Source organism: Callithrix jacchus, chromosome 4, assembly GCF_049354715.1.
Source record: "Callithrix jacchus isolate 240 chromosome 4, calJac240_pri, whole genome shotgun sequence".
NCBI lineage: Eukaryota > Metazoa > Chordata > Mammalia > Primates > Cebidae > Callithrix > Callithrix jacchus.
This window is the reverse complement of record NC_133505.1, coordinates 65,177,780-65,205,372: the sequence shown is the minus strand read 5'-3', so window position 1 is coordinate 65,205,372 and position 27,593 is coordinate 65,177,780. Positions and strand designations below refer to the sequence as shown.

General features: G+C 39.2%; 1 protein-coding gene across 45 annotated transcripts in view; it reads left to right on the top strand.

Annotated features, from left to right (window-relative positions):
- The window catches only part of DST (dystonin), a 505,428-nt gene that overhangs the window by 118,478 nt on the left and 359,357 nt on the right, over nucleotides 1-27,593 (top strand). For 12 of the 45 annotated variants that reach the window (XM_035295978.3, XM_078369458.1, XM_054254135.2 and 9 more), the window contains exon 1: nucleotides 7,219-7,808. The exons of the other annotated variants lie outside the window; for them this stretch is intronic. In XM_035295978.3, the coding sequence (XP_035151869.2) occupies nucleotides 7,718-7,808 (91 nt within the window). In that variant the 5' untranslated portion in view covers nucleotides 7,219-7,717. Of the gene's footprint in view, nucleotides 1-7,218; nucleotides 7,809-27,593 lie in introns of those variants that run through there. 45 annotated transcript variants of the gene reach the window in all.

Sequence of the window (27,593 nt, the reverse complement as noted above, 5' to 3'; positions counted from 1 at the left end):
TGGAGCGGGGAAGAGAGTTGCGGAAATTCACCCATCTGCCCCCTGAGGGGCCATAGCGAGGGAGCTGATGCACTGGGCAGGAATCTGTGCACAAGGTGGGGGAGGATGATGACCGTGTTTACTTTATGCCTTGTTTTACCGATAGAGCCATTTGCCCTGCCTGCTGGTGACTAAGCTGTTTGGCCCTGCCTTCTGGTTGGATGAATCGATTCCTTTGAAATGCAAGGAAATATTTACAGACATTTGGACTAAACTTTCCTATTTACTGCAGTAGTTACAGTAACATTCTGAAAGTATTAACTCCAGGGATTCCCAGTATATTTGCGGGAAGCTGGAAATGAGCAGCCTTTATTTTCATTTTTGCCCAGGGGCACTGAGCTACGCAGCTTTAACTCAAGAAGATTCTCGGTTTTTGGTACCCAGGATTGCAAAGCATATTCCAGCAACTTGGATGTTGCTTTTCTTTAAATGTAGCATCATCGTATCCATAGCAGCTTTTTGTCCTTAGTGCTTTTGAGGGTTTAGCCATCATGTATTAATTAATACATGAGACGTGGCCAGTGTTTCTGCTCTGTGTTACCCGGTGTTCCCTTGCATTGGCCCTAAAAGCTGAAGCAGAAGTGATGGCTTGTTTTACCCAGCCGAAAGATGAGAACACTGTGGAAAGCAAGCCTCCAACTCCTGCGTGGTTTGTCTGTCTGTTTCCCGTGCTTCCAGGGGTGGTTGTTCCTTTCTTCCCTCAATAGTTGGTTTTTTTTTTTTTCCTTCTTAAAAATGGTAACAGGGCAGGATGGAGTGTGTCCTTGGGGACTGTCTTGCAAAAAGGCCAGGTGTTAACTTTAAGTTTGTTTCTGCAGCCAGTGGTTCAGGGTTCCTTTCCTTCTCTCTCTTCCGCTCTTAATTCTGGGGGTCCCTTTCCACAGATTTTTTTTTTTTGCCTCCTATACTATATTGCAAAGTTGGTACTTTCTCTTCCTCCAAGGGGGCTGGAAGGCACCAGCCCAGATTCCAATCATCAAGGCAGTTGAGAACCCCCTTTTTGTCCCCCCAGTGGGATTTTCTGATTAGGGGAAAAACAAACAGCATCCAGCCTGCCGTTCTCTAGTCAGGGTTTCTGGGGCAACAGCCTTGAGCTTCTTCTGGCTTCCGCTGTGAGATGCTGGCTGGCCTCACCCAGGCCTTTGAAGAGCAAGGGATGGAGTGAGAAAGGGGAGGTGGAGGGAGGATGGAGACTGTGAGAGTGAGCAGGGGTAGCCTTGGAGAGTCAAGGCAGACCAGAAAATGTTTAGTCACTGAGGCCTGCCTCCTTGCCCTGTTGAGAACTTTCCTGCAGGTCTGAGGCTCAAGGGAGACGACTGCCTATACAGATGACACAGCCCATACCAGATGTTTGACTCAGCGGAAAGGGAAGATAGAGGAAAGGAGGGTGTGAGTGAGACGTTTCTGGGGACAGGTGGTCCACTAGGGTATCAAAATGGGATGCCTGTTCTATGTAATTTTTGGAAGGCAGAAGGTACTTCTGGACTGAGAGTTTTGGTAGTAGTGGCAGAAATGGATGTTTTGCTTTCAGTAATGAAGGAAGGAGTTACGACAGAAGGACAGGGCAGGTGTTTGTTAGGGGGAATGAGATTATATAAATTGGGAAAGACTCTATTGGGTGGGAAGTTGAGAAATTGGTGGTCCTAACCATCAGTGTACACTGCAGGTAGGAAGTAATTGAAGAACTGGATATTCTGATGCAGTGTACACAAAGGTGCTGATGCCGTTAGTAGATTGTGATTGTGGACTCACTGAGACAGGGGCTGTCGCTTGTTAATTGTAAAATGTTCACTGAGTTTGTAGGGGTAAGTGTGAAGTTGGTGGCAGTTGATGCACTGGGGACATCAAAATTCTATACTTTAAAAATTACAGCCTGGGCTTGGGGGCTCACGCCTGTAATTCCAGCTCTTTGGGAGGCTGAGGTGGGTGGATCATGAGGTCAAGAGATCAAGACCAGTCTGGTCAACATGGTGAAACCCCGCCTCTACTAAAAATACAAAAATTAGCTGGGCGTGGTGGTGTGCACCTGTAGTCCCAGCTACTTGGGAGGTTGAGGCAGGAGAATCACTTGAACCTGGGAGGTGGAGGTTGCAGTGAGCCAAGGTTACACCACTGCACTCCAGCCTGGTGATAGAGTGAGACTCTGTCTCAAAACAAACGAACAAACAAAAAAAATGAATTCTTAAAAAACAGAAAAAAATAAAATGAAACAATAAACAGTAGGGAATCGTATTATTTTTAATTAATTAATTAATTTATTTATTTATTTATTTTGAGTTGTATTCTCACTCTGTCACCCCCAGACTGGAGTGCAGTGGTGTGATCTTGGTTTACTGCAACCTCCACCTCCCAGGTTCAAGTGGTTCTCCTGCCTTAGCCTCCCAAGTAGCTGGGACCACAGGCATGTGCCACTGCACCCGGCTAATTTTTTTTGTATCTTTAGTAGAGATAGCATTTTACCATGTTGGCCAGGCTAGTCTTGAATTCCTGACCTCAAGAGATCCACACACTTGGACCTCCCAAAATGCTAGGATTACAGGCATGAGCCACCACGCCTGGCCTACGATTGTATTTTAAATAAATATTGGTAAATTGGCTTTTTCTAGGCAAATATAAACAATATTCATAGATGGAGGACAGACTTGGGGGGCCAGTCCACAAATATCTGTTTAACTTATAATGTGGCTAAATTATGAAATTCAGATGTATTACGAGTTAAATTGGCCATTGATCACCCAGTGTCAGGATGAGGGTACAGGTTATCTAGTGGAATTTGGTGCTGTGGATAGTATGAAAACATGATTGACATTTCCACTAATAATTTTATTATACATTTTCATATTGGTCCTGAAACTTACCCTCTCCCTGAAATTCATCCCTTTTAGGAAAAGAGGTGTAATTCAGAAATGGTGTGAGGTTGTCTGTAGTGGTCATTACTTAGTATAAAAGAGCTGAGAGTTTAATATTTTTATTTGTTTTTAAGGTCATAAAGATAGATTTGGTTGTGAAATTGTCTGTTGAGTCAAAAAGACGATGTGGTCTATGGGATACCTTAATTCACTCACAGTTAGCAGCTACTTATTGAGCCCCTGCATTAAAATGAAGATTAGTACACAGTTCTGCCTTTAAAAAGTCATAGTTTCAAGAGAGGTTGGTGAATGGATACAAACTTACAATTAAAAGAAATAAGTCCTAATATTCCATAGCAGAGTAGGATTTCTATAGTTAGCAATAATATATTGTGTAATTCAAAATAGCTAGAAGGAAGGACTTGAAATGTTACCAATATATAGAAATGATAAATGCTCAAGGGTTACATCAAATACTCTGACTTGATCATTACATATTCTATGCATGTAAAAAATACTTATGGGTGCCATCATTAATATGTAAAATATGTATCAATAAAAGAGAAAAGAATAAGCTGGAAAAGAAAGGTCATAGTCTAATATGACAAATGGATTTAGACAGTTACAATGTACTGTAATTATTAGTTGTTACAGAGATTAGTTATGATGGCTATAAGCGCCTAAAATTAAAAGAACCCAGAGGAAGTGTAATTAACTTGGGGGAAGAAGAGAGGCATGGGAGGTTCCTGAAAGGCTTCTGAGAGGAAGTACCACTTGAACTCAGATTTAAAGAGCTTGATAGAATTCTGGTGAAAGGGAAGCCCACTTTAGAGGGGTGGAACTACAAGAACAAAGGTAGGGACATGGGTTTAAATGGGAACTGCAAGTAATTTGTGTAGCTAAGTACAGGATTTGAAAGGAAAAGGCAGAAACTGTAAAGATGCTTGTGTGCAATCCTGAGCAATTGAACTGTTTATGTTGTAAGTACTAGAGAACCACTGAAAGATTTTTAAGCAGTCGAGTGGCATAATCAGGTTTACGGTTTGGAAAGTCATTGATGGTGTCACATGTCAAATACTTATTTGTTTATTTAAAATTTATTTATGAATTGAGAGTTTGCTCTGTTGCCCAGGATGGAGTGCAGTGGCGTGATTATAGCTCACTGCCACATCTAACTCCTGGACTCAAGGGATCCTCCCATTTTACCCTTCCCAGTAGATAGGACTACAGGTGTGTACCACCATGCTTGGTTTATTTAAAAAGTTTTTTTTTTAAATAGAGATGGGTTCTCATTGTGTTGCCCAGGCTGGAACCGAACTCCTGGGCTCAAGTGATCCTTCTGCCAACTTTGCTTTTTTTGTTTTTTTTGAGGCAGGGTCTTCCTCTGTTCCTCAATCTGGATTGCAGTGGTATGATCTCAGCTCACTGCAACCTCTACCTCTAGGGCTCAAGTGATCCTCCTACCTTACCCTCCCAAGTAGCTGGGACTAAAGGTCCCACTATGCCTGGCTAATTTTTGCATTTTTGTAGAGACAAGGTTCTGCCATGTTGCCCAGGCTGGTCTCCAAGTCCTGCACTCGAGCCATCTGGCCACCTTGTTCTCTCAAAGTACTAGCATTATGGGGCGGGAGCCACCATGTGAGTGCTTTTGTATTTGTTGTGGTTTCATCATATTAAAATCTGAGACACTAGTATGTTTACTTCTTATCTCCCAGGGTCAATGTGAGACTAGAACAATGAAATGTAAGGAAAGCGGCTTTTAAACACCCATTGTATAAAGGCTTTTTACATATGAACAATACAGATCTGCTTTTCTTAGCTGCAGGATATTGTAAGTTGGGTTTTTCAGTCATAAACTACCTGTACACATACATGGTTTGTCAGTGATAATGCTATTTTAAGAAAAGGATTTTTGTCCTATCCAAATTCTTTGAAGTTGGAATTGAAGGATCAAAGTAGAATTAGACTTGGAACTCAGGCAAACTTGGGTTTTAATTCCTCCTGTGTCCCTGACTAGCTGGGTTTACTTGGACAATTTACTGAACTTTTCTTAGCTCCAGTTTCTTTATCAAAGGGTCATGGTTGTGGTGATTAAACATAACAGTGAATGCAAACAATTTTGCAAACTCCTTGGCACATCAAATGCTCTATAAATGATAGCTTACTAATGCCCAGATGTTCTAAGCACTTAATATGGTATCCTGTTTAGACCTCCCAAGAATCCCATGAAGTAAGTACTATGCTTTTCTCCATTTTTCAGTTCATATCTGCTGAGAAAGGAAGAGAAATTTGCCAAGGTCTTAGTGTCAAGAAGTAGCAGAGCTGGGATCTGAATTCATGCAGTCTTGACTCCAAAGTCCAGGCTATTTACTGCTATGCTTTTGCTGCTTCTCTGTGGAATACACTATTATTATTAGCATATTGACTCAATGTTATGCTTCCAAGAATGCATGGGGTAAAGGCTGTTTTTAAAAACAACCCAAATGCTGTTTCTACTCATTTTGACTGGTTCCTTAAATGGATGATTTCAATTACTGTGTGTGTGCTGACTATATTCATGAAACTGGGTGCTACTGGGAGTCAGTCTCTGATGAAAGCTCAGATGTGCCTTCAGTGACTTTACTCACTGTAAAGGAGACATTTTTGAGAGACCTATGTCTCTATATGTGTGGTCCATAAATGAATGACTTTTTGGGATCTAATTGCTAACCCTTTTATTTCAAAGACAGTGTCCCATATGACACCTGGTTGTTACTTCATGAACTAATGTGCACATAAATGCATATCAAGCTGTAAGAAAACTCTGGTAACCTTAAAGAGTTGCTGGGACAAGGGTTCAAACTCAGATTATAAACCAGTGGTCAGGATAGAAAAAAGAGATGTGGTCTTGCTTTGTTTGGAATAACAAAAGTAGACCAATTGCTGACTAAGAATTAAGTGCTCCAGTTCTATCTCAAGTCAGTTTTTTTTTTTGAGTAAATAATTTTTTTTCAAGAGGAACTTATCCCCATCTAAGCATTAATGGAAAATGGTCCATATTTCACAACACCCAACGCTAAAAAAGAAATTAAAAAAATCATGGAGGGCAAAAGGTCAATATATATGAAAGGAGGAAATAGGCAAGGTAGATTTGGGTAAGAGATGAAGTTGACATAGGTCAGACCGCAACAATCAGCTGGTTTATCTAATAATAGTAGTAGCAGTGAGGTATCATCCTGTCACTGTAGTCCAGCCTGGGCGACAGGGTGAGACCCCACCTCCTAAATAAAGTAGCAGATGCAGCAGCTAATCCTTCATTTACTAAACAACTTTATGAGTTAGGCTCTGTCATCGCTGTTTTACTGATGAAGAGGGGCTCAGAGAGGATAAGTAATTTGCCCATGTGACACAGTAAGGCGTCAAGATCCTATCTACAGCAGGCTGACTTCAGTCATTACTCTTAAACACATCCATTTGCAAGCCTGGGTATCAGTTGGTTCCTCCATGGGCCCTTAAACTCACCCATTTAGTATGATACACATACATCAAATTTAAGGGAAGTGTATCCATTTTACTCAGTTTAATGGATACTAGTACTATGTGGAATGAATAAGCAGAGAGAAAGAGGAGGGTGACAAAGTAATATGAGGCTGCTGTGAAATGACAGGCCCGCCGCGGAGCTCAGCGGCAGATGCGCCGGCGGGCTCTGGGGGGCAGAAGGGAGGGACCGCAGGCTGGTCCTTGGCAGCCCCGGGGGTGGCGGGCGCTCAGGCGCAGGCGCAGGCGCGGCCCGGCTGTCAGACGCTGATGGCGTGGGGCCACCTGCAGAGGCGTCCTCACCCCGTCCCCGGGATGTCCCCTGGACTCGGACCCCCGTGCCCTCCCTGCCCTGTGCTGTCACAGACTGACCTAAATCCTCCCTTGCCAAAAAAATGGGTTGAAGAAAATATTTCCAGCCCTCGTCCCGATCATCCCTTTCCCAGGGAGAGCCGCTGGCCCCTCAGCAGGGGGCTGCGCACGGTGGTGGCTGCGAGCTGCGGCTTTGTTTCTCAGGCACCTGTTGTGGGTCCCAAATAGAAACATCGCCCTTGGGGATCCGGGACCGGGCAGCCCGTGTCCGGGGGTGGGCGTGCTTGGCTGTACCGTCCACCCGGGTGGGCGGTCCTGGGGTGGGGGCCCGGGGCGCCGTGGCTCTGCTTGGGAAGGAGGGGCCGAGCTGCGCCCGGGCCAGAGCCGAGCCAGCCGGGGCGCTGACCGCCGCGCTCGCCCCCTCCCTTCCGCCCTCCGCCCTCCTCCCTCCCTCTCTCCCCGGCGCGGGCGAGTGTCTGCAGCGCGGCGGCCAGGAAATGCCGCAGATGCGCCGCGCAGCATCCCCGGCGGAGGCAGCGCGCCGGTCCTCCCGCACCGCCGCCGCGGCCTCGGCTCGGCCCGGAGCAGACGCCCCGTGCAGGGCCAGGAGAGCGGCCAGCGCGGCCGCAGAGGGTCCGGACGCCCGCCGGCACCCGCCCGCCCTCGCCGCACTCCCGGCTCCTCCGCTTGGCGTGGCGCTGCCCGTCGCCGCCCCTACGCTCGCTGAGATTTGCCGCTGCTGAAACCCGAGAGGGACTCGGGCTCCCGGAGCCGGGCGGCCCACCCTTGGCCCGCCAGGAGGCCTGGGCGTTTCCTCTGCCGGCCCCGGCGCCTGCCGCCCCCTGCGTCCCCGCTCTGCGTCTTCGGCTTCCGCGATCTTCCCCAGCCTGCTGCTCCTTCCTCTTTTCCTGTTCCCAAGGCTGCGTCTTAAGCAGGATACTGTCCGGGGGTTACGAGGGGGACAGGGGAATTGGCCAGTCATCGCTTAGATAAACTTCAGCATGGCGGGTTACCTCTCCCCTGCTGCTTACCTGTACGTGGAGGAGCAGGAGTACCTCCAGGCCTACGAGGATGTCCTGGAGAGGTACAAAGGTATGTGGTCCCTGCCCTGGGGCTGGAGAGCTTGGCGCGGATCAGAGAGGCAACCGCTACTTTTCCTTAACCAGAGCCACCACTGCTTGGGCATGAGTAAACAGGTGTCTGGACCAGTCTTGGGAATGGACCAGGTCTTTCCGCATGGGATTTAGTACCCCTAGCCAGGGAGGATGGTGGGGTGGGCGGCAGTCTGGAGACGCCCTTAGATGAGCACTAGAGAGAGGGGAAAGGGGTTTGGTTTCCAAGAAGCACATTGCGTTTTCTCTCTCTTGTAAAAGCTCTTAAGCAGTACGCATAATCATAATTCTTCCTGGGAGGGTGGATACCGATTAATTCTTTATGGGATTACTAAGGCATTGCTGCTCCTGCTTGCCTGGGGTATTGGTTGGCTCTGTAAAAAAGGTTCAGCATCACTACATCATTTTCCTTAAAATGATCTTATTTGAAAAAGTTTGTGCCTATATACTTATTCTGATGTATTGTAAAATTTATTTTATAGCGTGATAGATAAAAGATTTTAGTTAGTGAATTCTTTGTAAATTTAAATGTAAAGAATATATTTTGAGTTTTTTTTCTGCCCATCCTTTATGTTCAGGAAATTCTATGCCAACCTGGTATTTATGTTTTAGTATAATGTTTACTTTGACTTTATAATTAAATATAATGACTAAATAGAACTTGCAGCTGTCCATTTTACAAGAGTCTTTTTGTCTCTGGAAATGTATTTTAAGTGTGTATATATTGTCTCCTTATTGTGACTGCCGGAACACTCCGCACTCAAGGGCAGTTTACAGAGGCTTAACGTATTTATAGTGAATAGTGGCCCGTTTCATAGGTTGGATTCAAATGGCTTTTTATCCTTTCAATATTGCTTTGGGTTTAGTAACCCAATGTCTGTACATTCAGTGGTATTATATGGTTAACAATGCATGTAGTTTTCTATTAGTGAAAAGTAGAAATATAAAACATTGAACTAAGCAATAAAATTCCAAATCCCCAGAAAGCTCAAATCCATTCACAGTTGTTTTCTTCTTTGTAGAATATGTTTTGTAACTGAAATTCTTGTAATCTATGTAGAATTTTGTAAACAGTGCAATGAAAATTCCTTTGTGCTAAGACTCTTATTGTGTATAATACTGCCACTGAGTGAGTGCAATGATATTTTAGGCCAAAGCACATTTGTGGCATTTGTGTGTGTGTGGGTAATAGACTCATGTTTACTTTCATCTCTCCATTTTAAAATAAGGTTTGTAATTAGTTGTCTTCAGAATTTTAAAAAGGAGAAATATTGTAATATAAACTAACAAACCTTATTGAGGAAATACATCTGTGCACTATAAAGTCAGAAACAAAAAAATCGGAAAGTTCTAAAGTACATACATTTTATACTTTTGAAAAAATTATAGCTGAATGAATTTTTGTCACATGAAGTTTTACCTAAGTGACTTGGGTGATTTCAGGTGACTGAGCATGTAAGTGCTGATTTTACTTGTCTTAAAGAAACGTATTGTTTAAGAGCTTGTCTTTGTCTTTGGAAATAAAAGAGAGTTAAAGATCTGAAGGCCAGTGTATAACACTCAGTACTGCCCTTAAACATATACATCTTCAAACATGTTGTTCAGATGTTACTGAAAAAGTGATGGGAATTTTCCTCATTTTACTTGTGGTTTTAAAATGCTTAGTTCATCAATTTGTACTTGGCTTTATAGTTGTTCTATGTTTCATTTAGTTTTGGAAAGGAAAGTAGAAGTATCGGGCAGTGTATTCCATGAAAAGCTGGAGACCTGGGAAACTTATTGTCTTCTGATGTGTTTTGAAGCCAGTTATGATTTCCCATCAGTATCCAGTACGATGACTTCACTACAGTGCTTATTATCCTGATGACTTGCTGTGGGGACTGACCTAATCAGAAAAGAATTGTAGGCTTGAATAGGGAGTGTCAGAGTACAGTTGCTCACTTTCTGAAATCATGCATTGTTCAAAACATTTTATGTTCCCATTTAAACTTGAGAGGTTATTTTGATTTTTATTTCTGACTGAGTTCCTTGGTTACAGAATTAATTTGCATACATCTAGAATATTATCAGGTTGCCAAGTTATCATATGCCTCAGCTGTTGAGTAGTGTAAGTGCTGGAGTCAGCTGGAACCAATTCAAAATCTGCCTGTTGTCAGAAATGCAGAATTGTCATAATCTATAATGTTAGGAATTATGAGCATTAGGTTTAGAAGTCGAGAGTGTTGTTAGGCCTAGTCTTCAGACCGCCTTGGGAGGACTTAAAATCAGACTCCCGGTAGAAAAACAAGAGTAGTGGAGAGTGAGCGCTAATTATTTATGGTGTAGTCAGTCTATTCTTGTGTCTTGCTTTGGTCTTTTACTTCTGGGCAAAAATAGGCAACTGTTTGCTGAATTAGAATAACACAGAAAGAGCTATTTGCTACAGAGAAGGGTGCAGTGTTCTGATTCATATTCTAGTCCTGTCACTTGTAAAATTTATTCATAGAATATTCAGGGCCATCTGATTAAAGAAAAAACATTATATTTCTTCAGCTGATACCAAACTTCAGCTGAATAAAGGCATTTATTTTTGAGTAAAACATAATTCTTTATTATCGTTTATGCTAGAAATTGTCTATGTCATAGTGGCTCTCTTTTGTATCTCTAGTAAATTATCCAGTGTATATACTGTGTAATACAAAACGTTCTTAGTAGGTTAGCTTAAAAGATATAGTAGTATCTTATTTTTCTTCTTAAGTATAAGGAGACTAACCCATATGCTGTTATCATAAATGATTAATTAGCTCTCATCTTATGAAATTCTGCTGTTAGTGTATCATTGGAAGATTTTGTTTTCCCAACACATTGTTACTTTGTAGTATAATGTTAAGTGAAAAAATGAGATAATATATGAACTCAATACATCTTATTCTATACCTCATGGATATAATTTTAAAATGTTACATTATTTTGGTCCACCAAAATGGTTATTTTTCTATTGATCTGACACTAATGAAAGTGTTGCATTTATCATTTTCTTTATGAAAGCTGAATGGGTGTTTTGATTACTTACCTATAATATCACTAACCCCTGAAAACTGCTCTTTAGGCAAAGGCAAAGTTTTCTCTGTTTTTTTTTACAAATTGCTTTAGTTTATTCTCTCATTAAGGCTATAAAATCTGCTTATGTGCATGGTGACAAAAGGAAGTACGACTACCATAATTCTTATTTTCAGTTCGGGTTTATTGCCTTTATTGATAGATGATTAGTAAAAATTCTGTCATTTTACTCTGTAAATCAGCTCTGATACTCAGTTGAGTTGAAATTGGAGTATGCAGGTTTCAGGGAATTTCTCTGCAGCATGTAATGGTCTAGCTCAGTGGTTTTCATTTGGCTTCTAGGATTCTGTAAAAACTTGATTTCACATTTTTCTGCTCATGCTGTATTCACAGGTTAACAGTTATATAATAAATGAACTTTAACTGTGCTGCATCATGATAATGTTGTATTATAGCTAGCCATAATAGTGTAAGTCTGGGATTTTTGTTTTCTTTTCAAAGTGAAACAGGCTGAATTTGCTGAGTGTTAGTTAAGATTATGTGTGACTGTTTGTAATAGGAAACAAGTGATCATGCTTAACCAAATAGATGTTTTCTTTTTCTCAGGTACTGAGAGGTCCTAAGTAGGCAGAACTAGGTCATAGGGTACCTCCATTTGCCAATAGACACTCAGATTCCTTTATTTCTGTGTAGCTATTTATAGGGTATCTTGTGGTTGTTTTGTGATCCCAAGATGACTGCTCCTCCTCCAGCCCTTGTGTCTCCATTCCAGGGGACAGCTGTTCCAGGGGCCATCTCTATCTGCAGGTAGCCTAGGAAATGTAAATTTTTAAGCTGGCTTCATTTAGTGCCTGAACAAAATTGAAGTTTTGTTTGTAAAGAATATGGAAAGACTTGCAGCTGGTTTTGCAACCAGCAGTGTCTGGCACATGGAGGGCAAAGTGTCCAAGTTAAAATTGGAAACTTAAAATTTGAATACACATTAACAATCATCACACAATATATTTGACTTCACTAAAGTTTGAGGAATATCTGAGAGCTCCATAAGGTTTCTGAGTATTTTCAAAATGATGCAGTTGAATGTTTTATGTTACAACAAGGGTTTGAAAAGTAATTTTCACCAAATAATTAGGATTAAATTGTGTTTATTGCCTCACACAATAAGGAGCATATATCAGTTCAGGAATATGGGAAATTTTAAGATATTGTTAGTGAAGTTAATTTTAAACTTCTACTGATTTTTCAGTTTATTTTGTTCTGACTTAGAGAGTTATCTCAACATTTATTTAGCCAGAGTCTTTAAAAAGAAGGCTTATGCTTTTTAAAACTTTTAATTTCTTTTCTTTTGTATTTCAACAATTTGGAGATGCTTAACTTCTGGCTTAGTAACAGTTTTAGGTAATCAATGTAAGGACAGGTGGTGAGAACAATTCATTGTCGTACTTCTATCTTGTAGTTTGACAAAGAAGTGCTTGTATTTCTGCCTTTGAGTCATATGTGTCTCAGGATCCTGGCTCTGTGGGGAGCTAGAATATTTGATCAACGCGTCTTCATGCAATTGGAGATTATGAAAATATCTGAAGCTATACAAGTGACAATAAGATGAAATATCTAGGCTGTCATGTTCATTTCTGTTTTACTTCCACAACTGAGTATAAAAGTACACAAGAATGTACCCAAATCATGTGACCTGGTGACTAATTGGGAAGAGAAGATGATTTGTAGTTTAGAATGTTTGTTATTTCATATTAATTAAACACAGATGCTTCTGTTTCACGGAAGTCTCCTCTCTATAATGACTTTGAAGAAAAAAAACAGGAAAGATTTCCTTGTCCATTTTTTATCTCTTAATATGTTAGGGATTACATTCTACTTACTTCCAAGGAGGAATTTCAGGCAATTTTTTGCTAAAGTATGTCATTGTTTCTGTAAGTGATCAGATATGACCCTTTTTTCTTATTCTTTTTTTTTTTTTTTGCTTGTCCTTTAATGCAATTTTGTTAGCTTTTGTTTTCTGACCTACCTCATCTCTCCCAAAAGAAGAAGCAAATAATTCTGCTTAGGTTGTGTGTTGCGGAAAGCTTCGTATTTAGGGTCAAATGGGATTTTACCCTGTGAGAAGGTGAAAAGTACCAGGGAGGAAAACTCCAAGAGGAGACACTAATGTGACTTTTCCATTTCATTGACATAATCACCAAAATCATTTTGATCGTTGGCTGAAATTCACGGTATGTTTCAGGTAAAGGATTGGATAGAATTTGTAGGAAGATGGATGAATGATGGATAGTTACACTGTACCAAACTGAAAACAGTCTTGAGTGCCATACCCAGGACTGAGTTTGGGCTTTATTCTTTAGGCAGTGAGAGTGACCCTTTATGATCCCTAGCAGGAAGTTAGATAGATTTTAGAGAGAGCACTCTGGCAGCAGTGTGGAAGACTGAGTTAAAAGGGAAGACTCAGGCAGGGAGACAGGTTAAATGGGTACTGTAAAATTATAGTGGTTGGAATAGAAGGTTGATTCTAGAGAAATTTTAGGAATTGTCAGGATGGCTGTAGTTGGTTCTGCATGTGGGGGCAGGAGGTGGGTGCAGCAACTTTTGTTGTTGAGGTTATGTCCAAAAAGCTTGAGGTGTTTCCTTTGTAAGTTTAAAAAAAATCTGTAGTATGTATTTATTAGAAAAGGTGTTTTTAAAATGTTTTTATTATTAGTCACCATTAGACCGTTCCTGGTAGTTAAATGGAACGAAAGCTATTTTGCTTGACCTTGGAAATACAGCAAATAGTATGCCCTAGAAAACTGCAATGCTCTCTTTAATGTAGAGGTCTCTAACACCTTATCAGTCTGCTTGTTGTGAATCCTTTGAGCATGATTAGTAGCATCTTAAAGCAGTGGACCTGTTTTCCCTAAGCAAATAAAATAATTGAATTTATATCCTTTTAAAAGATAAATATACATGATGAAAAACTTGCAATTTTTTTTTTTTTTTTTTTTTGAGACAGAGTCTCATTCCATTACCCAGGCTGGAGTATAGTGGTATGATCTTGGCTCCCTGCAACCCACACCTCCTAGATTCAAGCAATTTTTCTGTCTCAGCCTCCTGAGTAGCTGGGACTACAGGTGCCTGCCACCACACCCAGCTAATTTTTGTATTTTTAGTAGAGATGGGGGTCTCACCTTGTTGGTCAGTTTGGTCTTAAACTCCTGACCTCAGGTGATTCACCTGCCTCAGCCTCCCAAAGTGCTGGGGTTACAGGCGTGAGCCACTGCACCTGACCATATTTCAATAGTTTAAAAAATCTGTTTTTATTTCAGAAATCATCTTAATTTACTCAATGTTTATTTTCTATATAAAGTCCAGCAAATATGTAGAGTTAGTTTGGTTTTGTGTATAAAAATTTCAGTGGTTTTATGTTCATTTAAGTTCTCAGCTATCCTGCAATTTGAGCATTAAGCCTTACATTTTTAATTTCAAATTGCAAAACAGTAACAACCATTTATATGTCGACCTATGCATATGCCTGGCATGGTGCTGGGTATTGCATGTGAAATACACATATGTATATATATGTAAGTTTAAAGAATCACATAGCTATAAGTGGTAGAAATGGTATTTGAACATAAGTGTATATTTGTCTTAAACTATATATTTTGAGTATCATTATATTGACTGGGAGATGTTATAGAAATAGTTACTAAAAATATATTTATTAAGATTCTGATTTTGATTAATATTACAACTTTGTGAGATACATTAAATGAATGCATGAAATTAAGGTTAATAGTTTATAGATTTATAGATACTACTTTTGTTCAAATATGAATAGATTTTGGAAGTCAAACTATTGTTTCTTAGTTGTATTATAAATTCTAATGACTCAATAGTTATAAAAAGAAAATAAAATTTTAATATGAGCATTTCCATTGTGTATTTGGGTTGAGAAGATTTTGAAAAGAACTGTTTTTGTAAATGTCACCAATGAATATGGCCTCTTTCATACATGCCTGAAATGTTTCCTGGAAAGAATTGTCAAAGAGAGTTGACAAAGTCTTGATTTTACTCTAGTGGGTGAAAATATTTCCCAGTGAATCCTGGTATTAAAGATATTATACAAACATTTTATTGTTCTAGTGAATTAAAAATGTGCCCCTGTACTCAGTGTTATGGTTCTCCATGCTGGCCATGCCAGTGTAATGATTTGTTTTGGTGTGAAATAATACTACTTCTAGTGGGGTAGACACTGGGTTAATAAAGGTGGGATAAAATAGGGCATATGGAATATTCTTAGCAGTAGAGATTATGTAGGTAGTCAATGCATTAGGTAGACATAAGAAGTCAAGTACTGTGGCTCTTCCTACACCAGTAGGCTTTTTAAAAAATGCACACATTATTTTTTAAGAGCAGTTTTAGGTTTACAGTAAAATTGAGCAGAATGACATAGTTCCCATATACTCCCTCTTCTTCTCCCATAGTTTCTCCTATTTACATCTGGTAAATGGATCTCCTATTTACATTTGATGTGGTACATTTGTTGTAATTGATGTATTGGTAAATTGGTTAATCAGTTACATAGTTGATTACAAGATTAATAGTTTACATTGGGGTTTCCTTTGTTGTACAGTTCTATGAGTTTTGACAAATGTATAATATCATGCATCTATTGTTACAGTATCATACAGAAGAGTTTTACTGCTCTCAAATCCTCTGTGTTTGACCTGTTTGTTCCTATTCAGCTCCAGAACCCCTGACAACCACTGATCTTTTTGCTCTCTCTATATTTTATGTTTTTATAGAGTGTCATATAGTTGGAATCCTACAGTATATAGACTTTTCTCACTAGCTTCTTTCATTTAACACTATGCATTTAAGGTTCCTCCATGTCTTGTCGTGGCTTGATAGCTTATCTCTCTTTTTATTGCTAAGTATTAGTTTATTGTCTGGAAGAACCAAAGTTTACTTATCCATTCACCTACTGAAGGACATCTTGGTTACTCCTAAGTGTTGACTCGTAGGTTATGAATAGGACTGCTCTAAACAGCCGGGTGCATATTTTTGTATGGACATGTTTTCAAGTCATTTGTGTAAAGGAGTATGATTGCTGGATTGTATGGTATGTTTAGCTTAGTGAGAAACTGCTAACTTGTCTTTCAAAGTGGGTATACTGTTTTTTATTTCCACCAACAATAGGTGAGAGTTCCTGTTGCTCCACATCTTATCAGCATTTGGTATTGTCACTGTTTTATATTTTAGCCATTCAGGTAGATGTGTAGTTGTATTTCATTATTGTTTTAATTTGTAATTCCCTAAATGACATTTGGTGGTATCTTTTTATATGCTTCTCACCTGTGTATTTCCTTTGGTGAGATGTCTGTTTAGATCTTTTGCCCACTTTAAAAATTTTTTTATTTTGAGACAGGGTTTCACTTTGTTGCCCAGACTGGATACAGTGATAAAATCATAACTTACTTAACCATGAACCCCTGTCTCAGCAGATCCTCCTGCCTCATTCTCCCAAGTATCTGGGAGTACAGGCATGTACCACCATGTTGGGCCAATATTTTTATGTTATATAAAGACAGGGTCTTGATATATTGCCCAGGCTGGTCATGAATTCCTGGGCTGTAGTGATCCGCCTGCCTTGGCTTTCTCAAGTGCTGGGATTTACAGGTGTGAGCCATCATGTCTGGCCCTTTTGCCCTTTTGCCCACTTTTAAAGTGTGTGTGTGTGTGTGTGTGTGTTTTATTGTTGAGTTTTTGGAGTTTTTTTGTATATTTTGATACAGTCCTTTATCAGATATGTTTTGCAAATGATCGGTAACCTTTTTATACTATGACCTCCTTTAGACGTCTTTGAGCCCCACTGCATATTATAGGCATTGTTTAAATAAATAAGGACCTGATTACTTCCTTTCATATGTTCATAGCATTCGTAAGTACTATTTTGTTTTAGCTAAGTACACTATTTATTGTACCTGGTTTATAGAGTTGTATGTGGTGACTCTGAGTTCAGCAATCTGACAGTTTGCTTTGGTGTATCTAATATGCTGCTGCAGCTGCAATTCAGGTATCCAGTTGGTTGGCAGCTATGATGCTTTATAACACTTGAGTCTAAAATTAGTTGAACTGTTCTATTTTAAGGGTAGACTGAAATTGGTAGGCTGTGTCCTGTAAAACATGTGAAAGTTAGAAATTCTTAGGATATTGAATTACTTCTTTAGAAATGTAATCAGAAGTGGAGTTGGGTAGAAAGTTAGTTTGTGTTCATTTTTAAGAAGGTTTTGTTAGGATAATTTGATTATGGCCTGGATGTAGTGCTATGTGATTACAGTATCCACGAACACACATTTTCACTGTTGCCTCTTAGAGGTAAGATAGTGCTTTCATGTAAATGATTACATGTGATTTTAAAAATATGAGTTGAGTTAGAGCATGAACATTTGATTTTTTTCTGTTAGTGTATTTTAGAAGAGTTGCAGTTCCTAAATGTTTAGAATTTTGGAACACCATCGACTGCCTTTGGTAGAAAAAAGAGCGATTAAAGGAGTACTTGGTTATTTTTCTTATGGTCTTGCGATAACCTTACTTGTGTAACAGAAACTAGAGATTGTTGAAAATAAGGCCAGGTGTGGTGGCTCACGCCTGTAATCCCAGCACTTAATGGAGGCCAAGGTAGTTTGAACACATGAGGTCAGGAGTTCAAGATCAGCTTGGCCAACATGGTGAAACCCCATCTCTACTAAAAATACAAAAATCGGGCTGGGTGTGGTGGCTCACGCCTATAATCTGAGCGTTTTGGGAGGCTGATGCAGGAGAATTGCTTGAACCTAGGAGGTAGAGGTTGCAGTAAGCCTAGATCGCATCATTACACTCCAGCTTGAGCAACAAGAGCGAAACTCTGTCTCAAAAAACAAAACTAAACAAAAACAAAAACAGATTAGCTGGATGTGGTAATGGACACCTGTAATCCCTGCTGCTCAGAAGGCTGAGGCAGGAGATTCACTTGAACCTGGGAGGCAGAGGTTGCATTGAGCCGAGATTGTGCCATTGTACTCCAGGCTAGACAATAAGAGTAAAACTCTGACTTAAAAAGAAAATAAAGCATGTTGAAAACAGTAGATAAAAAGCAGAGTGATTCAAATCAAGAGTTTTATTTTTCATATAATAAGAATTTTATACCTCTTGAAGCAATATTTTATGCTATAGAGGCAGTTTTTTTATAGTGTTATTTGAAAATGTCTGTATTAGTCCATTTTCACACTACTGATAAAGACATATTTGAGACTGGGCTGTTTACAAAATAAAGAGGTTTAATTGGACTCACAGTTCCACGTGGCTGGGGAAACCTCACAATCATGGTGGAAGGCCAGCAGGAGCAAGTCATGTCTTACATGGATGGCAACAGGCAAAGAGAGAGAACTTGTGCAGGGGAACTCCTCTTTTTAAAACCGTCAGATCTTCTGAGACTTATTTACTATCATGAGAACATCATGGGAAAGACTCGACCCCATGATTCAATTACTTCCCACTGGGTCCCTCCTACAACACATGGAAATTCAAGATGAGATTTGGCCAAACTGTATCAGTGTCCTTCAAGCAGTCTCAGAAGCTATAACAATTTAGGAACTATATATAATATATAGTCTTTTTTTTCTTTTTGTTTTTTTTTTTTTAAGATGGAGTCATGCTCTGTCACCCAGGCTGGGGTGCAGTGGCGTGATCTTGGCTGACTGCAACCTCCGCCTCCTGGGTTCAAGCTGTTCTTCTGCCTCAGCCTCCTGAGTAGCTGGGATTATAGGTGCACACAACCACAGCTGGCTAATTTTTTAGTAGAGATGGGGTTTCACCATCTTGGCCAGGCTGGTCTTGAACACATGACCTCGTAATTTGCCTGGCTCAGCCAATGTATAGTCTTTACTTTTTCTTTGAACCTTTTTGGAAGGTCTAAAGCAGAATTGAAGGATTCTAAACCACAGAAAGCAAGATGCAAGTATGCTTTAGTTTTCTTGTGGAAAAAGAAATGTACTTATAATATCTATCCCTTTTAAAAAACTATATAGAAATTTAGATTTGTGCTTTAGTAGAAATAAAATACTGTAAATGGAATGAAATACTTTTATAATTAGCATTTTTTGAAAGCATTCAGGCAGCATTGTTCCCAACCTTTCTTATATTTCTAGTCAGAAATTAATTGGTCATATGCTTCAAGTGAACAGATTACCATCTAATATATTTTCTACTCCCTCATTCCTATCACGTTTTGTGCTCAGTCTTTACCTAGAAAAACTGGGAAGAGATGAAGTGTTTCGGACCAGGAGAAGCAGATCTTCACAATTTTGGAACATGTGGTTTAATTCCACATACTTATTGATCTTGTACATTAAAATATGCTAAGGAATCAGGGCTTACAGGAGGAAGAGGAACACAGGTTCATAGCCTCTCAAAGAGCACAGTTTGGTGAGGAAAGTGGACCAGCTCCACTCATTCATTATATGTGAGTGCTACAAAAGAAGAGTGATCTGATCATCCAGGGTTTTCACAAGCAGGGTTGGCATTTGAAGGAAGGCAGAATTAAAATGGGAGACTGGGGAGGGGAGAGGCTTTGTACTATGTGTGGGTGGATGGTGTAGACAGAGGTTTTTCTTGGGGCCACCATGCCATTTGGACAATCTGACCTTGTATTTCACCTTTTGCTTTGTAGGAAAAGTATTATCACAATAATTTAATTAGTACTTTAATATAAACAAGACAGATTTTGCTTATAGGCAATCAGTGTTTAGTTGAAGATTTTATTCTCCATTTTTAAGAACTCTGCTCTATCATGCAGATATTACAAAACCTGAGGGTTTAGTAGTGAGAAATATGTTTTGGGTATGGCTCGGCAAATGTAAAGATTGGATGTGACATGCTCTTTTAGACGGAGTCTCGCTTTGTCGCTAGGCTGTAGTACAGTGGTACAATCTTAGGTCACTGCAACTTCCACCTCCCAGGTTCAAGAGATTCTCCTGCCTTTATCTTGTGAGTAGCTGGGACTGCAGGCACACACGACTACATCCAGCTAATTTTTGTATTTTTAGTAGGGACAGGGTTTCACCATGTTGGCCAGGATGGTCTTGATCTCTTGACCTCATGATCTGCCTGCCTTGGCCTCCCGAAGTGCTGGGATTACAGGCGTGAGCCACTGCATCTGGCCAATGTGACACTCTTAATATGGTGTAGGAAACTCTCAATTAGATTGATGATCATAATTTTAGCACTTTATACTTTTTTTTACATATATGATACAATTTGATTCTTATAACGTTTCTCTGAGATAAGCAACATAAGTGTGCCAGTGCCCTTATTTTATAGGCAAGGAAATCAGGCTTCTATGATTGCATTGACAGGTGGTGGACTGGGGCTAGAATTCTGGTCTTCTGATAGCCAGTCTAGAGAACACTCTACTGTAGGTAATTGTGGCCCATCCTTATATGCAGTCAAAGTTATTCATAATATGGACCATAGGTAATATATGTGGTGAGAGGTAAATAGACTCTGTTTAAGTAAATAGCAATTGAATATTGCTATTGTTCTGGAATTACAGCCCATATTTAGGAAGAGATAAGGCTTACGTTTTGTTTAATGTGGTTTTAGGTTATCTTGTCCATAAATTTGGTGAAAAGTTCTATTTCTGACTGTAGAGGATTTAGTTACTTGAGGGAAAAACTCCATTATTATCTCTCGTTTTTGTTAATTGAAGCAGCTCTTAAAAATAGAGGGTTATACATTTAGACAGCAAAACTATCCCATTTACTAAAGATGTAATTTCTGTAGTACTCAGTGACAAAGGAGGAACCATGTAAGTACTTGGGGAAAACATGGAAAGAAAGCTTATGTCACATACTTGCTAACAGTTTTGGAAAATAAAGGAATGGACAAAAGTAGACAAAATGAGTAAAACTCTGTAGTTCCGTTATCTGTATATATTAATTTTATGACATACGTCCTTTTCCATTTATTTTTTCTCCATAATATATGACATTTAAAAATTGGGACCACTGTGTGTATAGCTCTATACCCCGCTGGTTCACTTAATATATTACAGCATTTTTTAATGCCATAAAATATTATTTCAAACCATTTTAATGACAATACATGCGTTCTTCTATATGTGGTAAATAATCTGAGAAAACATTTAAGCAATTTTGTATCCTGATAGTTTTTGGTTAATATTATTACGTTGGTATTTTTACATCTAATTCCAAGCTTCAGAGACACAGTTTTTCAACATAAGAAAGAAGTTATATGGATTATATAAGCCAATTAGCAGTTAAATATTTATAAGATAGTACCTAATTCATGATTGAGTAGATTCTTGAGTTACATATCCAATTAAGAAATTCTAATCACTCTGAATTCTAGAAATTCAACAATAAAGGAAGCAATTACTAATACTCAGGAGATCTGATTTTCATTTCTGTCTCATGCTAACTAGCTAGTCTTGGATGGCTCATAGATGAAAATGAATGATTGCCAAGGTTCTTCATCATCCTGTTATATCTCCCTTAATTAATTAATCCATTATTTATTTATTTCTGAGTGTTCTTATGTGCCAACAGCTATGTTTGGTCCATGGGGTGCTAAACCTAAAAAAATTAGTTGTCTTTTAAATTTTTTTGTTGAGTTATGAATGTATCACTTTATACTGATATGATCTGTTTGGTTACTCTTGACATCATTTTCTGACATACTTTCCATTTACTGTTTATGGCATACATCTCATTTTTTATTTTGGAAATGAACACTGTATTCACCATGTTGATGGTTTTAATTTTTTGTAGAAACTATTATTGATTCCATTTGAAAACCCTTTTAAAATGCCTTCCAGTGTTGTGATATCGTTTGCTGTCATTTTTTGCATTTGTATCACATTACTTGTACTAGGCTTCAAGACTGTATTATTTATTAATGGTATTCAATCAAGGACTATGGGGCATTGATATAACTGTAACATTAAAGTCAAACTTTGGAGGAAACTCACACTTTAAAAGTTTTTTAACTCTCCTTACATGCATTAATGATATGCAAACTTTGAGTGTGTGCAAATGGCCTCTTTTGGGAAATTTCAAAGTTGTTACCTATTTTATCACTAAGTGTTGTTCTTGCATGTCTAGGTCAGTGTTTCTTTTGTGTTTGGCTAAATGATCACCATATACATGCAGTTTTCAGGAAAGGCCTAAATGTTGTTCCCTCCAAGACTCCTTTTTCCATCTCCAGTTAATGGAAGATTTTTTAATAGCACTTTTAGTTCCACTTTAGTAGTGAACTTGAACAAACTGTTTTCTGGTTGGCCATTTCTTTCTCCAAGATTTTTAGTTTAATTTTTTTTTTGAGACAGAGTTTCGCTCTTGTTACCCAGGCTGGAGTGCAGTGGCGCGATCTCGGCTCATCGCAACCTCCGCCTCCTGGGTTCAGGCAGTTCTCCTGCCTCAGCCTCCCGAGTAGCTGGGATTACAGGCACGCGCCACCATGCCCAGCTAATTTTTTGTATCTTTAGTAGAGACGGGGTTTCACCACGTTGACCAGGATGGTCTCGATCTCTTAACCTCGTGATCCACCCGCCTCGGCCTCCCAAAGTGCTGGGATTATGGGCTTGAGCCACCGTGCCCGGCCTGATTTTTAAACCAGTGCTCTGAGTCTTGGGGGAGCTACAGCCTCAAGCTGAAGATTGTGGTCTTCAGCTTTGAAGTGGCTTCATTCGGGGGGATTAGTGAAGCTGTTTAGATTTGTTTTCCTTTCTCTTATCCTATCCGCCTCCTCTTCCCCATTAACAGAACTATAGGATACTGTTGGGTAAAAGACTATAGAACTACTCTTGGGTGGTTGTTTTTAAACCTGATTCTGCTCTCCTACCTGCCCAGCCTTTGAGAATTACCATGGCCTGTAGGGAAAAGATGTCAGCATTGTGCGTGTTGATTCTCATTCATTTCATTTTTTCCTCCAGAAAACTCAAGTCCAGAAAAGAAGGGTCAGTAAAGGAAAAAGCAAGCTCTAAACTGAGGTATCCTGATTTTTAGTTCTTCACATTGCCAAGTCTCCTTTGTTTCTCACTGGCCTATAGAAGGGGTGCGTTCACTGGCTATATGCAAGTCAATGAGAAGAAAAGGCAAGAATCTAGAAGTGAGTGGAAAAAGTGAAACAATAGCAAAGACAGAAGTAGTGATGTCGGTGTTATTCTTCACATTCAGTAAGAGGAATGCTGAGGTGTCAGTGTTACCATTGATGTTTCTGTATTTTAGGGCCATGCGTTATGATGGTGATGGTAAATTGCACACAGCAGGCTATCAGTGTTCTGAGGCTTTAAGAAATAGATTCAGACTAATATAAATTGGGATTATAACATGAAACTAAAATGTTTCCCACCTTGAAGGGTTGAATGAGGTCTGGTCGGATGTCGGGCCACATCTCCACAGCAGCCCTACTCTACGGCATATGACCCTGCAGGCGCCCCTGCCCCCTGGAACATTGAGAAGATGGAGGAGGAAGAAGCCCCGTTGTCACCACTGTTGCATGACCTTGGATTAGTGTGTTGCTATCTGACTATTTACTAGTTAACCATAAGGTCCAGGCTCCGGGCAGGCTGATCTAGACCACTAACAACCCCAGCCATCTCCCCTCCCCAAGGCCTGCATTTTGAGAATCTGCTGGATCTGGATCCTTCTCTTCCTGTCTGTTCATTCCTGCTCTGGATCAGGACTGAAAAAAGGAGAATGTGACACTATGTGCATCAGTTCTAACACAACTAGAGAGTAGATGCATCAGTGAAAGGCATGAAAGGTTTGATTTGCTCTCACCCCAAATGGGCATATGGTAGGTCTCTTTGTATGTGTATGGGTGTGAGGGATGGTGCAAAGAAGGAAAGGGGTGGTGAAAAAGGGAAGGGAAACGTATTTCATGCTGTTTCTGAGAGTTTGGGACATAGAAGCTTTTAGATGAGTTACCATTCATCTAAAATGGAGCCCAGCTAAAGAAATGGAGCCCAACTCCATTTCTCATCGTATGGGTCTTCACACATACATTTTATACTCCCCCCAACTCTTCCTCCCCTGCTCAGTTCTGTTTCTTCTGGCTGTCCCGTTGTCCTCAGTTCCCTCTATGCTAGCAGCAGGCAAATACATGGTTGGGAAGGATGTGATTTGGAAACTGTGTTTCTAATATAAACATGCCTACTGTTTATATTTATTAAATATACTTTTTATATAGCTCCAATGTTCTATATTCAATTTTTATTTTAGATTGCCTACAAAATGTCAATATATATTTTACATTGATAATGTTGTTGCTGTTTTACCATTTTTTAAATTAAAAATATAGCTGTACATTAGCCTGGATGACTAACCTTCACTTAAACAGCATTTTTAAGAGAAAATATATTATAAATTGGTTGTTTGGAACTGACAAGTGCATTTCTATAGCACAGGCCATTGGCTAATTGGAGATAAATTTTTGACAGTGGACAAATAGAAGAGATTTAAAGAATTTTTAAAAACTAGGAATAATTTTTTTTTTAAAGTTAGAAACTACTTTTCCTGTTACAATCTTCTAAAAGCATTTATTATAACATCCAGCACTGGCAAGAACATGGGGAAACAGTACTCTCCTGCACTGCTTTTGAGAGTGTGTCTTTGGAGAAAGGACATTGCTGAAGGCACATCTACTTTTTGACTCATCAGTATTTTATAATCTTTCCTGTAGGTAGAACTATAGTGCATAGATATTTATTGTGACATTGTTTATAACTGCAAAATACTGGAAACATCCTGAATGACCAGGAGTAGGGACAGTTGAATAAATTTTGATACTCAGATATTAAGCAACTGATAAGCAGTACGAGTTAAATCTCTAAATATTGACTTCTGATATCTCTGTCATATATTTTAAAGAAAAATTAAAAGGCAGATGATTATGTGTTTGGCACTCTTGTAAAAAAGAAAAAAAAATTATATGCAAACAGACAGCTATAAAAATAGAGAAACCAAATCATTAAGAGTGAATAGCTCCGGGCTGGGCGTGGTGGCTGATGCCTGTAATCCAAGCACTTTGGAAGCCAAGGTGGGTGGATCACCTGAGGTTGGGAGTTCAAGACTAGCCTGACCAACATGGTGAGACCCCGTCTTTAAAAAAAAAAAAAAAAAAAAAAGAGTGAATAGCTCCCAAGAACAAGTTTTCTTTTCATCTCTGAATCTGACATTTTAAAACAGATGTTTTTTACTTCTATAATAAATATAAATACCACCACAAATAAAGTAGCAAGTTTAAAATAATTAAATTATTAAATATTTTCATGCATATAAAATATTGCCAGTTTTTGAGAAAAGCTTCATCCATGTGATTCTGACAGATATAGTTTATAAGCAACATTGTGGGTATTAAGTGACATTGACTTAATAGACCATCTGGTACTTTCATAAACAATTTAGAGACTTAGTGTTTCTGTGGTCATTTATGGCTGAGGTAGTCCATTATGGCCCTAGCTATTATTTTCAGTATCTGATTTGATCATACACTTGCAGTCTGTCTTCCTAGGCATAGTACAATGGGACGAGAAGACACTGTGTTGAATAAGTCAGACGTGTAATGTTGGTCTCTAAGAAGTGCCATTCTAAGCCAGAGAATTCGTTAGTTTTGTTTCTTATCTAACTTTACTTTTTTTCATTCATTTATGTAATAAATTATATAAAATGTTATTGAGTACCCATGATATGTACAAAGATGTAAAAAGGTGATCTTGCTTTTCTTTAGGAGATCTCATTCTGTTGGGGAAAGCCAGCAAGGTGATCATGGGACAGTTAAGCTGCTGTATACGCAGTATGAATGAAGTACTCTAAGAGCATCTTTCTTAAACCCTTTACCTGGTGAGACCAGTGTGTTCTGTACCCATTATCTGGTTTCATAGTTTTAATTCTCCAACACTAGGGATAAATACATTTTAGTAGAGTACTGTTATAGGACAACTTCTTTTTCTGCAAATTGTAATGGAAATTAATCCCACAGCTGTAAGGAAATACCTGATACTAAGAGATGATATAGAAATAGTAGGGAGATTAGAGAAAAGCAAGTTGCATATTTGTTTATAGTATTATCAAATAGCAGAAGATGGAATACTTTTGATGTTTACAAAAGCAAGTTGGAAAACTACACAAAATATTTTTTATTTAAGTCTTTTTAATACATCTGCTGCTTATCATGGTGCTTGGCATATTTTAAATGCTCAATAATTATTTTTTTAAAAAGGTTGAATGAATGAATTTCTGCTGAGGGTTTTGGGCTGTAAGATTTTTCTGAATTCAGTTTCTTTTTTTTTTTTTTCATAAAGGCATTTTTATGGTTGGCTTATTCTGAATTCAGTTTCTTAACTAAGCTAACTCTAGAGAGTAGTTTCAGTCAAGTACACTACCTTAACTAATGTTCTCACAGCAGTTTAAAAACTGCCAAGCAGATGAAGTTTGAAGTAAGTTTTATAATTTTCAAGAAGTATACAAATTACCTTTCTTCATGCTACATAATTTCTTTATGCAGGAAGATAGGCATAATGAACTGTTGCCATAGTGAAAGACAAAAGAAATTCTGGGGAGAAGATAAGATTCAATTTAGATAAAAGTAACATAGTGTTGGAACATGTGGAGCAAAAATACTAAGGGGAAGCTCAGAATAGGAGTATGCCTTCAGACAGCAGTGGCAAAATTCACAGACAGACTTACTTAGACATTTGTTGGGAACTCAGAGAATAGTGTTGTCCTGGAGTGTTCTTTGTTTACTTTAGAGGTAGTGTAGGTGTATCACCTGTAGTCCCAGCACTTTGGGAGGTTGAGGCAGGTGGATCACTTAAGGCAGGAGTTGGAGACCAGTCTGGCCAGCATGGCGAAACCCTGTCTCTACTAAAAATACAAAAATAATTAGCCATGTGTGGTGGTGGGCACCTGTAGTCCTAGCTACTCGGGAGGCTGAGGCAGGAGAATTGCTTGAACTTGGGGCGCATAGGTTGCAGTGAGCTGAGATTGCGCCGCTGCACTTTGGGCTCTGTGACACAGCAAGACTCCTTAAAAAAAAAAAAAAAAAAAATTAAAAAATAAATAAGTGATAGTGTAGCATTTTTTTTTTCTTTTCTTTTCTTTTTTTTAGCCAGAGTTCTTTTGGCTATAGTGTAGCATCTTAAAAGTAGCTGTATATAGTTCTAGAACCTGTAAATATAAAAGGCCTAGAGATATACTGCTAGGGTCAGCATACATATAGCACCTTCAGGTAACAAGAAGTTTAATGTTACCTAGTCTCCCATTTTAATGATTTATTTGAGGATCTGGGAAATTTTTGATGCTATTAACTTTTGCTTTTTACTTCAGAGGCAATACTCTCTTGATTCTACCTACTCCTTTCTGATGGTTCTTCACCTGGCCTCATACAGTTTCCTTACATGTAATTATGTAGCACTCAGATAAGAATGGAACCCCTTGCAGATCTCTGGGATTTGCTTTTGTGCAGTCTCTTTTGGCTCTGCAAATTCTAGTTATCTTAACCTCCTCAGAGGAACTGTCTCTTCACCTGAGGGAAAACTGCTGCCTCCCTCTGGGTCCTATATCCTCCCTGGTTTGCCCTTCCTGTACTGTATCCTGGAAACTCTCCAGGCAGTAAGCTCACCTTGTCTGTTTCTCTTTTCTCAGATATGACATTCCCCTGTGCTGCCTATTGTTTA